This window comes from Hyperolius riggenbachi, chromosome 2, assembly GCF_040937935.1.
Source record: "Hyperolius riggenbachi isolate aHypRig1 chromosome 2, aHypRig1.pri, whole genome shotgun sequence".
In the NCBI taxonomy this organism is placed as follows: Eukaryota; Metazoa; Chordata; class Amphibia; order Anura; family Hyperoliidae; genus Hyperolius; species Hyperolius riggenbachi.
Window position 1 is genome coordinate 100,792,297 of NC_090647.1, and position 17,461 is coordinate 100,809,757.

Genomic DNA, 17,461 nt, shown 5'->3' on the forward strand with positions numbered 1-17,461 from the left:
ATAATGAGATAGACATGTGTATGTACAGTGCCTAGCACGCAAATAACTATGCTGTGTTCCTTTTTTTCTTTCTCTGCCTGAAAGAGTTAAATATCAGGTATGTAAGTGGCTGACTCAGTCGTGACTCAGATGGGAAGGGACTACAGTGTGACCCTCACTGATAAGAAATTCCAACTATAAAACACTTTCCTAGCAGAAGATAGCTTCTGAGAGCAAGAAAGAGATAAAAAGGGGAATTTCTTATCAGTGAGGGTTACACTGTAGTCACTTCCTGTCTAAGTCAGGACTGAGTCAGCCACTTACATACCTAATATTTAACTCTTTCAGGCAGAGAAAGAAAAAAAAGGAACACAGCATAGTTATGTGTGTGCTAGGCACTGTACATACACATGTCTATCTCATTATGTCACATGTCAGTTCGGGTATCCTTTAAGTTTAAATGCATTGTATTTATTCTTTTCCGGTTCAAAGAGTTCACTTCATGAAAAAACGCAATCGCTCGGCAAAACCGCTTAGAAAAGCTTTTAAAAAAAACCTGCAGGTAATCGCAAAAAAAACCCCGTCCAACACGGACAGACACGCAAACGGAACGCAATGTCAATGAGGCCTGAAAGTAGTGTGCAAGGGGGAAGCATACTACAAGCAATACAAAGATGAGCAGTGAACAGTCAATCCAAGTAAAATTTACTTACCTCGATCTGGCCATGCTCTCTGAAAGATAGCTTGATGTAAGAGTAGCGGCTGGTTTGGTACGGTCCTGGCTCCTTGTTGGGAGAAGGAGGATGCAGATGTACAACAATTTTGGCACTGCAGAATACACATCAAGAATTGCTAAGATATGTAAATCTCAGGCATCCTCCCAAACTTTTCATTGCTAACAAGGGTGAAAAAGGGACTAGATCATTACTCATAGCCTTTTCATAGATGCTGTACCGGTAGCTATTTGAGAACTTGGAAAAGTCAGTCATGTGACCCATAGAGCCCTCCAGCAAGCATGGAGCTGGCAGCAGAATGGATATTTCTCAGCTACACCATTATTTTCTCTTTCCGGTGCTGCTGAATGAAAGATGGAACTTTTTGCTAACTTGAAGTGTCACAAAATATTGTGTTATGGGGTCCCACCATTTTATGAAGTCATTTGACAAATCTCTAAGGCTAGGTCACACATATTTAAAACGCATGAGTTTTTGAAAACGCATGCAAAAAACGCACAGAAGGATAGCCTATGGACCGCTCAAAAAAAGCAGACGTATGCTTTTCAATGAGTTTTGAAAAACTAATTTGAAAATAACTATTTTTTTTTTTTACTTGTTAGTTATGACTATTGATTAAAAAACGCAAATGGAAACGCGTGAAAAATGCATAAAAACTCACATGAAAATGCAAAAGCATATATGGTAGAAAACTGATGGTTTTCTGCATGGACAAGTGTGACCCTAGCCTAAAGCAAAGTCAGCTGGTTCTTTTTTGCAAACCAGAAATTGGGGAAAACAAATACGCTATTGGGTGCTGAGCGATCCTCAAAGATCTGAAGTTTGTTCATTACAAAATAAACAATGATATGTGGCAGTTACTTTTGGCAGTTTAACCCTCCTGGCGGTTTATTAAAATCCGCCAGGGGGCAGCACAGCCGTTTTTTTTTTAATTTTTTAAATTTTATTTTTTTTACATTATGCAGCAAGACAAGGTCTCGCTACATGATAGCCCGCTGCTCAGCGGCATCCCCCGAGCCCCTCCGATCGCCTCCGGCGCTCGGAGATCCCGTTCATAGAACGGTATCTCCTGGAGGGCTTCCCCCGTCACCATGGCGACGGGCGGGATGACGTCACCAACGTCCTCGACTCCGATCAACCCCTCAGCGCTGCCTGGCACTAATTGGCCAGGCAGCGCACAGGGTCTGGGGGGGGGGCGGCTGCGGCGCGACGGATCGGATTGCACACGCAGCTAGAAAAGTGCTAGCTGCGTGTAGCAAAAAAAAAAAAAAAATGCAAATCGGCCCAGCGGGGCCTGAGCGGTGCCTTCCGGCGGCATAGCCCGAGCTCAGCTCGGGCTTACCGCCAGGAAGGTTATGGCTCCCTGCACACTGCATGGGATTCCAATTTATAATAGTTTTTTTTACATGCGATTCCAATTTTTTATCTGTACTGCATGCTGCGTTTTTTTCTGCATTTTTCTGTTGATAGCATTCAGGGAAAATCAGAATTGCAAATTGGAATCAATATCGTAATCGGATTTGCAGTGTGCAGGGAGCCTTAAAGTTGTTTCAAAGACAATTGTAGGTTGAGTTCCCTTTTTTTTGGGGGGGGGGGGGGGGGGGTGTTAGCACGCGTGTTAGTAGGGTACCAACAAATTTGTCCACATTCTCATGTTTTTGTTTTTTTACAGCCTGGTTATCAGTGCAATTAATAACAGTAGTCAGTACAATCTGTTTCAAGTCGCTACACAGGAAGCAGTGCTGGATTTAGAAGAGACTGAAAGTTTCCAGCTTGATCATAGAGCTGGCTGAATGGCGTACAAAGGGTGAAATATTTACATGGAAACAAAGTGACATGTGCCAGCCACCGATAGCAGATAACTAATGCTTTCGGATCATCTAAAATCAGCACATGGGAAAAAAATATTCCACAAGATCAATCGAGGGTCAAAATATTTTCATTATCATTAGCAGGCACTGTATAGTAGTTTGTACTGGAATTTAGCCTGCAGGAAATCTATGATGTGATTTGTGATTACACAAAGATAAATATAGCATATTTCATGTGTAACAACAAAAGGGTAACATGGTTAGAAATAATATTATATTACTATCCATATCAAAAAAGAGAGAAAGGGGCCTTGCACATCACTTAAAACTTCACTTTTAATAATTCCGGATAAAAGGCATACATCTCCTTTGAAGTAGGAAGAGAGGTACAGGCAGATAGGGAGGTCGACAGCCGTTTCGCGCCGGTTATCACCTGATGATGCGCCACTATACATAACCGGCGCGAAACGGCTGTCGACCTCCCTATCTGCCTGTACCTCTCTTCCTACTTCAAAGGAGATGTAATGTATGCCTTTTATCCGGAATTATTAAAAGTGAAGTTTTAAGTGATGTGCAAGGCCCCTTTCTCTCTTTTTTGATATGAATGGTTGCAATGGTTATTGGCCTTTTGCACTCCATGTTTAAACTTTAAAGCCATTCCTGTGCACGGAGCCACATCTATTCTATTGGATATTATATTACTATTATTTATATAATGCTGACATCTTCCGCAGTGCTGTACAGAGTATATATCATATTGTCACTTAAAGGGACACTTAAGTCATCCCAAAAAAAATAGTTTTACTCCCCTGGGGCTTCCAATAGCCCCCTGCAGCTGTCCGGTGCCAACGCCGTCTCCCTCCGATCCTCCTGTCCCCACCGGCAGCCATTCCCGGTTTCGGCGACAGGAGCCGACAGGCTGAGAACGCGAGTGATTCTTCGTGTTCCCGGCCAAAATAGCGCCCTCTATGCTGCTTTATGGTATATGATATATGCTATAGCAGCATAGAAGGTATTATTGTGGCCAGGAATGCGAAGAATCACTCGCGTTCCCAGCCTGTCAGGTTCTGTTGCCGAAACTGGAAATGGCTGCCGGTGGGGACAGGAGGATCGGAGGGAGACGGCGTGGGCACCGGACAGCTGCAGGGGGCTATTGGAAGCCCCAGGTGAGTAAAACTCATTTTTTTTGGGATGACTTAAGTGTCCCTTTAACTGTCTTTTAGAGGGGCTCACAATCTAATCCCTACCATAGTCATAAGTCTGTGTATGTATGGTAGTCTACGGCCAATGTATGTATAGTGTAATGTATGTATCATAGTCTAGGGCCAGTGTATGTATAGTGTAGTGTATGTATCGTAGTCTAGGGCTAATGTATGTATAGTGTAGTGTATGTATCATAGTCTACGGCCAATGTATGTATCATAGTCTAGGGCCAATGCATATATAGTGTAGTGTATGTATCGTAGTCTGTGGCCAATGTATGTATAGTGTAATGTATGTATCATAGTCTAGGGCCAATGTATGTATAGTGTAGTGTATGTATCGTAGTCTAGGGCCAATGTATGTATAGTGTAGTGTACGTATCATAGTCTACGGCCAATGTATGTATCATAGTCTAAGGCCAATGTATGTATAGTGTAGTGTATGTATCGTAGTCTAGGGCCAATGTATGTATAGTGTAGTGTATGTATCATAGTCTAGGGCCAATGTATGTATAGTGTAGTGTATGTATCATAGTCCAGGGCCAATGTATGTATAGTATAGTGTATGTATCGTAGTCTAGGGCCAATGTATGTATAGTATAGTGTATGTATCGTAGTCTAGGGCCAATGTATGTATAGTGTAGTGTATGTATCGTAGTCTAGGGCCAATGTATGTATAGTGTAGTGTATGTATCATAGTCTAGGGCCAATGTATGTATAGTGTAGTGTATGTATCATAGTCTAGGGCCAATGTATGTATAGTGTGGTGTATGTATCATAGTCTAGCGCCAATGTATGTATAGTGTAGTGTATGTATCGTAGTCTAGGGCCAATGTATGTATAGTGTAGTGTATGTATCATAGTCTAGGGCCAATGTATGTATAGTGTAGTGTATGTATCGTAGTCTAGGGCCAATGTATGTATAGTGTAGTGTATGTATCGTAGTCTAGGGCCAATGTATGCATAGTGTAGTGTATGTATCGTAGTCTGTGGCCAATGTATGTATAGTGTAGTGTATGTATCGTAGTCTAGGGCCAATGTATGTATAGTGTAGTGTATGTATCATAGTCTACGGCCAATGTATGTATCATAGTCTAGGGCAAATGTATGTATAGTGTAATGTATGTATCGTAGTCCAGGGCCAATGTATGTATCATAGTCTAGGGCCAGTGTATGTATAGTGTAGTGTATGTATCGTAGTCTAGGGCCAATGTATGTATAGTGTAGTGTATGTATCATAGTCTGTGGCCAATGTATGTATAGTGTAGTGTATGTATCGTAGTCTGTGGCCAATGTATGTATATTATTATAATTATTATTATTTTTAGTATTTATATAGCGCCGACATATTACGCAGCGCTGTACAGTGTATATATATATTGTCTTGTCACTAACTGTCCCTCAAAGGAGCTCACAATCTAATCCCTACCATTGCCATATGTCTATATTATGAAGTGTAAGTACTGTAGTCTAGGGCCAATTTTAGGGGGAGCCAATCAACTTATCCGTATGTTTTTGGAATGTGGGAGGAAACCGGAGTACCCGGAGGAAACCCACGCAGACACGGAGAGAACATACAAACTCTTTGCAGATAGTGACCTGGCTGGGATTCGAACCAGGGACGCAGCGCTGCAAGGCGAGAGAGCTAACCATTACGCCACCGTGCTGCCCACGTATAGTGTAGTGTATGTATCGTAGTCTGTGGCCAATGTATGTATAATGTAGTGTATGTATCGTAGACTAGGGCCAATGTATGTATAGTGTAGTGTATGTATCGTAGTCTAGGGCCAATGTATGTATAGTGTAGTGTAATGATCATAGTCTAGGGCCAATGTATGTATAGTGTGGTGTATGTATCGTAGTCTGTGGCCAATGTATATATAGTGTAGTGTATGTATCGTAGTCTATGGCCAATGTATGTATAGTGTAGTGTATGTATCGTAGTCTGTGGCCAATGTATGTATAGTGTAGTGTATGTATCATAGTCTAGGGCCAATGTATGTATAGTGTAGTGTATGTATCGTAGTCTAGGGCCAATGTATGTATAGTGTAGTGTAATTATCATAGTCTAGGGCCAATGTATGTATAGTGTGGTGTATGTATCGTAGTCTGTGGCCAATGTATATATAGTGTAGTGTATGTATCGTAGTCTGTGGCCAATGTATGTATAGTGTAGTGTATGTATCGTAGTCTAGGGCCAATGTATGTATAGTGTAGTGTAATTATCATAGTCTAGGGCCAATGTATGTATAGTGTAGTGTATGTATCGTAGTCTAGGGCCAATGTATGTATAGTGTAGTGTATGTATCGTAGTCTAGGGCCAATGTATGTATCATAGTCTAGGGCCAATGTATGTATAGTTTAGTGTATGTATCGTAGTCTAGGGCCAATGTATGTATAGTGTAGTGTAATTATCATAGTCTAGGGCCAATGTATGTATAGTGTAGTGTATGTATCGTAGTCTAGGGCCAATGTATGTATAGTGTAGTGTAATTATCATAGTCTAGGGCCAATGTATGTATAGTGTATGTATCATAGTCTAGGGCTAATGTATGTATAGTGTATGTATCGTAGTCTATGGACACATTTTTGAGGGGAAGCCAATAAACTTATTTGTATGTTTTTGGGATGTGGGAGGAAACACGGGTGCCCGGAGGAAACCCTGGCCTGCAAGGCGAGAGTGCTAACCACTACGTCACCATGTAAAGAATAAGAAAGAGAAAGGGAGCTTGGAAACAAAGCCTGTTCCCCGAGGGGGGTGGCTGGACAGGAAAAAGGAGTTGCTGAATATGGAAGCGAAGCCTGCAAATGGAAATGGGAGGCTGCAAATGCGGGAGCAAAATATGGAAGAGGAAAAATGCTGCTTAAAGGGAACCTATATCAATAATCAAGGAGATAAGCGCTACACCTTAAAAGAGTACACAATTGTACTGCAAAGTTGGAGCAGACCCTTGGAATTAATATAAAACAATCTTCAAGCGAAGGTAGCGCATACACAACTGTTGCTATGCGTGCTAAATAGTTTTAAAAGTTTATATGGTTTCTATTGCAGTCCACATATGCTTTCATTAAGATAGTCTTCAAAGGTGAATCAACTGGTACTTCCTATCACCTCCACCAACACCCTGTGAGCAGACACTCACCGGATATATAGACCTCCACTCAGGTCTATTTAAGCCTTGGGACACTTTGGGCCGTCCCCCACCACACCAGAACGAACTGTCACCTCCTTGACCTTTACAGCAGATGCATCTCCATGTAACCTCAAAACAAATGCCTCACATAGCGTAAAACTGTAAAAAGTGTCCCAAGGCTTTTGAATAGACCTGAGTGGAGGTCTATATATCCGGTGAGTGTCTGCTCACAGGGTGTTGGTGGAGGTGATAGGAAGTACCAGTTGATTCACCTTTGAAGACTATCAGATTGAAGGCATATGTGGACTGCAATAAAAACCATATAAACTTTTAGGCAGGGGTCACACTTGTCTTTCAGTTTCTACACTTTGCAGAAAACTGAAAGACAAGTGTGACCCCTGACTTACAGCTGCTAATGTAATTTATAGAGAAAACTGACAAATTGCGCAAGATGTCAGTTTTTTTTCTGCATGCGAAATCTGCATTAAAGTGTGACCTTGCTTATTGATTAACATGAGTTCTCAGTTGAAGTCAGTTTTTCTGTGCAGAAAACTCGTACGAAAGCCGGTAAGTGTGACCCCTGCCTTAAAACTATTTAGCACGCATAGCAACAGTTGTGTATGCGCTACCTTCGCTTGAAGATTAAAGGGAACCTAAACTGAGGAGGATATGAATTTTTCCTTTTATAATAATATCAGTTGCCTGACTCTCCTGCTGATCCTGTGTCTCTAATACTTTTAGCCACAGCCCCTGAACAAGCATGCAGATCAGGTGCTCTGACTAAAGTCAGACTGGATTAGCGGCATGCTTGTTTCAGGTGTGTGATTCAGCCACTACTACATACAAAGAGATCAGCAGGACTGCCAGGCAACTGGTATTGTTTAAAAGGAAACATCCATATCCCTCTCAGTTAAGGTTCCCTTTAAGTAAGCTGTGCATAACAGAGAGTAACTGCTTTACATAGATGTTACACACAGAAAAGGGGTCTACATATGGAATGGGAGAGATCAACAAGAAAGTTGGCCAGACGCAGTACAGCTGTGCTTGTACATGGTGCGAAAAGAGGTCAAGAGAACATATCCGACATTCTCTTGTCAGATATGTTCAGAGGGTCCATGCACAGCAATGGTGGGGTCGCGGAGGACACGGGAAGCCTCTGGACTATGCAGAAGCTTCCCTCTACCCAGGAGATGTTTTCACACCATATCAACGAAACACGTCACGCTCCCAGCAAGCAAGAAAAAAATCCTCCAAATAGTGATATTATCTTGTTACTTTTTTAGTACATTTTCAGGTTGAAAAATACTCTCCTAGGAAAAAAGTTCAGGGGTAGTCTTATGAAGTACTGTAGTCTTATGAAACGGTTACCTTTTTCCGATGCCCCCTGCTTGCTCTTCTGTGAACACAATTTGTGAAAGTGGAATTGCAATACAGAAATCCTAAAAACAGGGAAAAATAAAACAGGTCATTTAACCATTACCAATCCTATTATTATTATTGCTGATTTATAAAGTGCCAACATATTCCGTGGCGCTGTACAAAGTAAGAAACGAACATGGGGTACATAATAATACAGACAATGGTATACACCAGTATACAAAATACAGAGCAGATACAAAATACTGAATTGGTACAAAATACTGAATTGGTAAATACAGTGACAAAAGTAACATGATGCCCTTGTGTGCTTACAATCTAAAAAAAATTGAGGGGGGAGGGGCAAGAGATGGGGTAGTTTACAATATACATACTGTACCTAGAGGCAGTGTGTTTTTAGGATATCTAGTAGGAGTACAACTTTACCAGAGTTGTCAAAAGCGGAATGGCCTAAGGTGGAGCATATGCTTGTCAGAAAAAGTGAGTTTTGTGGGAGCGTTCAGATTTCAAAGGTTTGGAGAGTGACAGATAGGTTGAGGGAGGGCATTTCAGCAGAGGGATGAAGCATGTGTAAAATCTTGTATAAGTGAATGTGAGGAGGTGATTCTAGAGGAGGACAAAAGAAGCTCATGTGCAGATCTGAGATTGTGGTTGGGTTGGTATCTGGAAACTAGTGAGGAGATGTAGAGGGGAGAGAGATTGTGGAGAGCTTTGTAGGTGAGGGTTAAAGGTGGCCACACACCATACAATTTTGAAAATATATGTTCAATTTAAGAATTGAAATAAATGTTTCTGACTGATTGTAACATTTCAAAAATATGACCAATGTACCACACATATGTACAATTTTGTCGCAAATTATGATAAGAATTATTGGAAAATCAGAGAAAATTGCTAGGGTGTGTATATTAATAAATTGACAATCTAACACACGCCATACAATCTTTAGAAAGATTTAAGAAAATATCTGGCATTCCAGTTCGATTAAAATCGAAAAAAAAACGGAAATCCAATCAGATTTTTCAGTCGAATGAAAAAAAAAAAGCTTTCGATCTTTTCGGGAGATCCGATCGTTTTTATCGAATTGCCGTAAAATCGGATCATTTTATTGTATCGTGTGTGGCCACCTTAGGTGTCGGAACTGGATCCTCTGATTAATTTGCAGCCAGTGAAGAGCTCGGCAGAGAGAAGCAGCAGAGGAAGAGTGAGAGGAGAGATGAATGAGACGAGCAGCCAAGTTCAGTACCTCATTCTGCACAAGGCACTTATATCTCCTTTACCATGACAAATATTGTGCACAGCATTTATTCTCTGCATTACAAACATATTTTTAATTAAAACTACATGCTATACATAACTTAGAGCCTAGGCTCACAACATGTCAAAAATGTAGCCTTCGGGCAGTGATAGTTAAACTTGGCTCTCCAGCTGTTAAAGGATACCCAATGTGACATGTGACATGATGAGATAGACATGGGTATGTACAGTGCCTAGCACACAAATAACTATGCTGTGTTACTTTTTTTCTTTCTCTGCCTGAAAGAGTTAAATATCAGGTATGTAAGTGGCAGACTCAGTCCTGACTGAGACAGGAAGTGCCTACAGTATGATTACAGTATGACCTTCACTGATAAGAAATTCCAACTATAAAACACTTTCCTAGCAGAAAATGGCTTTTGATAGCAGGAAAGAGATAAAAAGAGTCAATAGTTCATAGATTTTAGCTCTGGCATACTTCAATGAATGTGTCATTGAGCAAAAACAATAAAACAGTAAAAACTTAAAAAGTAGATTTAAACAGCCTGCTGCTGATTCCAGTGAATACACATCTCTGTCAGCGAGTGTTCCTATGCAGGAACTTTTGCACAGCAGCAGACAGATCTTTGCCTCCAAGCAAATATTGCCTTGATAAAGGGGTCCTACGCGCCTCCGAAATGTTGGCCATATTTTTACATGGAAGCAATAAAGATTAATTTTGGATGTGCCAGCTTTCTTCCTTGTTGAATACTGCATAGAGGGCGTTATCCCTCTTTGCAGCTGTCGCACTATCCTTAAAGACTATGGGTTTGATCCTTTAGTGAGTGCGAGACAATACTACCAATGTCCTGCCCATACATGCCTGGAGCCTCCAGTTGTACAGGAAAGTTCACCTTGGGTATCCTTTAAACAATACCAGTTGACTGGCATTCTGCTGATCTCTTTGGCTGCATTAGTGTCTGAATTATACACCCGAAACAAGTATATGGCTTATCCAATTAGACTTCAGTCAGAAACATGCGATCTGCATGCTTGTGCAGTGTCCATGGATAAAGGCTCATATACACCTACCAACAATCCGTCCGACTATCTTCCAAACTTCTCTGTTGGAAGATAAGTTGGGTGTGTGTACAGCTGGCAAACAACCAGATGACCAACTGATAACAGGTTGTTTCCCATATCCAAATGGAGGATCAATCTAACCAACTAGCATGCAGGTTGGAACATTTGTACAAGTCTTTTGAACAACTTTGTTGTTTTTGAAAGCAGACTAGGGATGATCAATGAGATGCAAATTCTTTTGGGTTTATGCAAATGTATGCAGTATGAAAATGGACCAATCAATTTAAACTCAGGTTTAAAGGAGTACTTTAAGGCTACAGGTTCTACAGCAGGGATGGGTTGCACCTTAATGGGGAGGGTGCAGCTGCATTGGGGGAGAAGATGGCTAAACGGTTGGAGGAGATTTTAAACTAGGATCTGGGGGGAGGCGGGAGGATAAAGTCTTAATATGTAGACAAGATAAGGTAAAAAGACAGTGGGAGCCTAACATTATGGGGGGTGGAGAGGGGGGTGGGGACAGTGTAAAGATTAAGGAGGTTGGTAAAACTTCAAGTAGCTCATTTTATGTAAACAAAATTGGTAAATGTGGTGGTAAAAATATAAAGTGCATGGTAACCAATGCTCGGAGCCTTGCAAATAAAATAGACGAACTAGAGTTCATTCTGAATGACAAAGGCTATGACATTGTGGGAATAACCGAGACATGGATGGATGAAAGCCATGACTGGATAGCTAATTTAAAAGGATACAATGTGTTTAGGAGGGATAGAACAGGGAAAAAAGGTGGAGGGGTTTGTCTCTTTGTTAAGAATTCTTTTACAGCTGTCCTCAACGATGAGATGGAGGAAGATTGCGAAGATGTGGAGTCCGTTTGGGTAAATATTCATGGTGGAAATAAACGTTGCCAATTGCTTATTGGCGTATGCTACAGACCACCTCTTATTAATGAAGCTGCAGAACTGCGATTACTACAGCAGATTGAAAAAGCTGCAAGTAAAAATGAGGTCATAATTATGGGCGACTTTCCAGACATTGACTGGGGTATTGAGGCTACCCATTCTGGTAAAAGCAGCAGATTTCTGGCAGCACTACAGGACAATTACTTGACTCAAATGGTAACGAACCAACTAATGGGAATGCGTTACTGGATCTGATCATTTCTAATAGACCAGATAATGTATCAAATGTGCAGGTTCAAGAACATTTGGGAAATAGTGATCACAACATGATAACGTTTGATCTGGTGACTGATAGGCCATGGGGCAGCGGGACCACTAAAACTATGAATTTTAGAAAAGCAAAGTTCAATCAAATTAGGCAGGCACTAAGTTTGGTGAACTGGAATAATGTACTACAAGGGGAGGACACTGAAGGGAAATGGCAAGCTTTTAAACTTATTCTCAATCAATATTGTAGTATGTATATCCCATATGGAAACAAAATGTCTAGGAATAAAAAAAGGCCTCTATGGTTGAATAGAAAGGTTAGGGATAAAATGAAGAGGAAAAGGAATGCTTATAAGGTCCTAAAACAGGAGGGGACCGAGGCTGCACTAAGCAATTATAAGGAGTGCAATAAAAATTGTAAAAAAGAAATTAGGCTGGCAAAGATCGAAGCTGAAAATAAAATCGCTAGGGATATCAAATCTAACCCAAAAAAGTTTTACAAGTACATCAACTCTAAAAAAAGAAAGGTTGACTGTATAGGACTCCTAAAGGATGAGGGTGGGAACTCAATGGTGGATGACCAAGGTAAGGCAGAGTTATTAAATGCTTTCTTTGCCTCTGTCTTCACAAAGGAAACAGCACTGTTGCAAATTACAGAGGCAGAAGAGTCTCAATCTTCTAACTGTAATATTAAATACTTAACGCAGGAAGAAGTATAGGCAAGACTAAATAAATTAAAAATAGACAAGGCACCTGGCCCGGATGGCATGCATCCTCGGGTCCTAAGGGAATTAAGTTCAGTTATAGCTAAGCCCCTTTATCTTATCTTTTGTGACTCTCTTGCAACTGGCAGAGTCCCAGTGGATTGGCGTACAGCCCACGTTTTCCCATTATTTAAGAAGGGCAAAAAATATGATCCAGGAAATTATAGACCTGTAAGCTTAACATCAGTTGTATGCAAACTATTTGAGGGGTTACTAAGAGATACTATAAATGACTTCATAGTAGAAAATAATCTTATTTCTCAGCATCAACATGGGTTTACTAAAGACAGGTCCTGTTTGACTAACATGCTCAGCTTTTATGAGGTAGTGAATGCTAATATGGATATTGGGAATGCTGTAGATGTGATATACTTGGACTTTGCAAAGGCCTTCGACACTGTTCCCTGTCTGGTGCAAAAGTTGAGGATGCAAGGACTGGGGAAGAGTTTGTGTGCATGGATAGGGAACTGGCTAATGGACAGAAAACAAAGAGTTGTGGTCAATGGATCGTACTCAAAATGGGAGACTGTTAGCAGTGGGGTCCCACAGGGGTCTGTACTGGGTCCAGTGCTCTTCAATTTATTTATTAATGACCTAGTAGATGCAGTAGTGAGCAATGTTGCTATTTTTGCAGATGATACAAAATTGTGCAGAATCATCAACTCTCAGGAAGATAGTGTCATATTGCAACAGGATCTGGATAGGATGGCTATATGGGCACATACATGGCAGATGAAGTTCAATGTTGACAAATGTAAAGTCATGCATTTTGGTCATACCAATGGTCTAGCACCATACAAAATAAATAGGATACAGTTGGGGACATCAAACTTGGAGAAGGACTTAGGAGTACTCATCGACAACAAGTTAAATATTCGTACTCAATGCCAAGCCGCTGCAGCTAAAGCGAACAAAATTTTGGGATGCATTAAAAGGGAAATAAAAACTTGCGATGCTAGCATGATATTGCCCGTTTAACTCTCTAGTAAGGCCACATCTGGAATATGAAATTCAGTTCTGGGCACCACATTACAAAAAAGATATTGCAGTTTTAGAGCAGGTGCAGAGACGAACTACAAAATTGATACGTGGGATGGAAGGTCTCGCTTACCAAGAAAGGTTAGATAAACTGGGTTTATTTAGTCTAGAGAAAAGACGCCTTAGAGGAGATCTAATTAACATGTATAAATACATCAGAGGGCAATATAATAGCTTGGCGGATGAGCTTTTTGTCCCTAGGCCTTCTCAAAGGACTAGAGGACATGATCTGCGCATGGAGGAAAAACGTTTTAGCCATTTATTTAGGAAAGGGTTCTTTACAGTAAGAGTGATTAAGATGTGGAATACATTGCCACAGGAAGTCGTTATGGCAAACTCTATACCTGCATTTAAAGGGGGCTTAGATGCTTTCCTTGCTTTGAAAGACATCCATGGCTACAATTACTAGGTTATGCCTAATGATGTTGATCCAGGGATTTTATCTGATTGCCATCTGGAGTCGGGAAGGAATTTTTCCCTTTTGGGGCTAATTGGACCATGCCTTGTGGGTTTTTTTTCGCCTTCCTCTGGATCAACAGGGGTATGTGAGGGAGCAGGCTGGAGTTGTACTTTGTACTGGTTGAACTCGATGGACGTATGTCTTTTTTCAACCAAAATAACTATGTAACTATGTACTGTAGGGGGGTAAGGGAAAGAGAGTTGAACTTACCCAGGACTTCTAATGGTCCCCCGCAGATGTCCTGTGTCCGCGCAGCCACTCACCGATGCTCCGGCCCCGCCTCCGGTTCACTTCTGCAATTTCCGACTTTAAAGTCTGAAAACCACCTGCGCTCCCTCGCTGCTGCTGACGTCACCAAGAGGTACTGGGCCTGCGCAATACTCCCTGGTGACATCAGGAGCTACGAGGGCGCGGCCACACAGGCGCAGTGGTTTTCAGACTTTAAAGTCTGAAATTCCAGAAGTGAACTGGAGGCGGGGCCAGAGCATCAGTGAGTGGCTGCGCGGGCACAGGATGTCTGCTGGGGACCATTAGAAGCCCCGGGTAAGTTCAACTCTCTTTCCCCCGACCCTCCTACAGTATTCCTTTCAATTGATTGGTCCTTTTTCAAGCTGCATATATATGCATAAACTCGGAAGAATTTGCATGTAATACAGACATGTTGTGCAGTTTATCGTTTAGTTTGTGCGCATAGTATTAAAGTGAGTTGGTTGTTTAGTTGGTTGGTGTGTGTGTGTACGTACTTGTCATGTAAACAACTTGTTGTACAGTTGGTCATGTTGTGCGGTTGCTTGTGCAATAATTTGGACGTGTGTATGAGCCTTCAGGGTATTAGAGACAGAGGTTCCGCAGGACATCCACACAGTCTGCATTGTTTAAAAGACAAATGAAGTGAAAGGGATATGGAGGCTGCCATACAGTGGTTTGCAAAAGTATTCGGCCCGCTTGAAGTTTTCCACATTTTGTCACATTACTGCCACAAACATGAATCAATTTGATTGGAATTCCGCGTGATAGACCAATACAAAGGGGTGTACACGTGAGAAGTGGAACGAAAATCATACAGGATTCCAATTTTTTTTTACAAATAACTGCAAAGTGGAGTGTGCATAATTATTGAGCCCCCTTTAGTCTGAGTGCAGTCAGTTGCCTATAGAGATTGCCTGATGATTGCTAATGACTAAATAGAGTGCACCTGTGTGCAATCTAATGTCAGTACAAATACAGCTACTCTGTGACGGACTCAGAGGTTGTCTAAGCGAATATTGGGAGCAACAACATCATGAAGTCCAAAGAACACATCAGACAGGTCAGGGATCAAGTTATTGAGAAATTTAAAGCAGGCTTAGGCTACAAAAAGATTTCTAAAGCCTTGAACATCCCACAGAGCACTGTTCAAGCGATCATTCAGAAATGGAAGGAGTATGGCACAACTGTAAACCTACCAAGACAAGGTCGTCCACCTAAACTCACAGGCCGAACAAGGAAAGCGATGATCAGAAATGCAGTCAAGAGGCCCATGGTGACTCTGGACGAGCTGCAGAGATCTACAGCTCAGGTGGGAGACTCTGTCCATAGGACAACTATTAGTCGTGCAGTGCACAAAGTTGGCCTTTATGGAAGAGTGGCAAGAAGAAAGCCATTGTTAACAGTAAAGCATAAGAAGTCCCGTTTGCAGTTTGCCAAAAGCCATGTGGGGGACACAGCAAACATGTAGAAGAAGGTGCTCTGGTCAGATGAGACCAAAATGGAACTTTTTGGCCAAAATGCAAAACGCTATGTGTGGCGGAAATCTAACACCGCACATCACTCTGAACACACCATCCCCACTGTCAAATATAGTGGTGGCAGCATCTGGAGGTGCTTCTCTTCAGCAGGGACAGGGAAGCTGGTCAGAGTTGATGGGAAGATGGATGGAGCCAAATACAGGGAAATCTTGGAAGAAAATCTCTTGGAGACTGCAAAAGACATGAGACTGGGGCAGAGATTCACCTTCCAGCAGGACAATGACCCTAAACATAAAGCCAGGGCAACAATGGAATGGTTAAAACAAAACATATCCATGTGTTAGAATGGCCCAGTCAAAGTCCAGATCTAAATCCAATCGAGAATCTGTGGCAAGATCTGAAAACTGCTGTTCAGAAACGCTGTCCATCTAATCTGACTGAGCTGGAGCTGTTTTGCAAAGTTGCCTAGCTGTCCTGCTCATCCTCTGCCTCTAATACTTTTAGCCATAGACCCTGAACACGCATGCAGCAGATCAGGTGTTTGATGTTTTTGTCAGATCTGACAAGATTAGCTGCATGCTTGTTTCTGGTGATATTCAGACATGACTGCAGCCAAATAGAGCAGCAGGGCTGCCAGGCAACTGGTATTGTCTAGAAGGGAATACATATGGCAGCCTCCATATTCTGTTCACTATAGTTGTCCTTTAAAAGGAATCAAATAATTCAGCCTCCATATACCTCTTAGTTCAGGTGTGCTTTAAGAGGTATGTGAACTTGTCGCAGTGTAGTATATATATTTCAGTGAGTTTGGGGTTTTAAAATATGATTCATCCTGTATAAGCATATTTAGTTAATTAAAAAGGATAAGGGAATATGTGAAAATATACTCGAATACAAGTCGACCTTGTGTATAAGTCGACTCCAATATTCAACCCTCTTAACTTGTAGTTTTTTTATTGACCCAAATATAAGTCTACCCAGCAAAGTTAATGGCTGCACTTGGGGCTCAGGAGGGGTTAATGACTGCACTGCATACCGTATTGCAGCTATTAACCCTTCCTGTCCCTTAAGTGCAGCCAATACCTCCTCCAGGCCACCAAGTGTTGCAATTATTCACTCCTTTTTATGCAGCCCAGTATTTCCCCCCTGCCCCTTTCCTTGTTAATTGTTGTATCCAGGACTTTCAGACCTTTCCTCAAAGTATCACTTACCACTGGGTAAATTGCTGCAAATGGGAATGTCACTATTAGTACACACATTACTCAGTGTGCACAGTGTTGCCTGTGACTCGAGTATAAGTCGACCCCTGTACATTTATGAAGTGAATCAGACCTAAATTTCTAGACTGATACTCGAGTATATACAGTAATTTACACACAAATACTAAGTCCTCCTAACAAATATATATGTGATAAGAGGAACATGAGTTCATGTTATTTACAACAGGAGGTACTTGGCAAACACCATCTTTCCTAAAGGGGTACATACTGTAACAATGTAGAGAAACACTGGCTTAGAGTATGTTTACATGGCAACACCACATTCATATTTGTTTATTAAAGTCAATGGGTACCATATATAGATATATATAGATATATATATATATAGATAGATAGATAGATAGATAGATAGATAGATAGATAGATAGATAGAGAGAGAGAGAGAGAGAGAGAGAGAGAGAGAGAGAGAGAGAGAGAGAGAGAGAGAGAGAGAGAGAGAGAGAGTTTATATATATATATATATATATATA

At 41.3% G+C, this 17,461-nt stretch overlaps 1 protein-coding gene across 1 annotated transcript in view; it reads right to left on the bottom strand.

Annotated features, from left to right (window-relative positions):
- The window catches only part of VPS36 (vacuolar protein sorting 36 homolog), an 83,362-nt gene that overhangs the window by 50,482 nt on the left and 15,419 nt on the right, over window positions 1-17,461 (bottom strand). The window contains exons 3-4 of the mRNA XM_068267114.1: window positions 8,229-8,299; window positions 693-807 (exon numbers count right to left, since the gene is read on the bottom strand). Coding sequence (XP_068123215.1) covers window positions 693-807; window positions 8,229-8,299 — 186 coding nt within the window. The remainder of the gene's footprint in view (window positions 1-692; window positions 808-8,228; window positions 8,300-17,461) is intronic.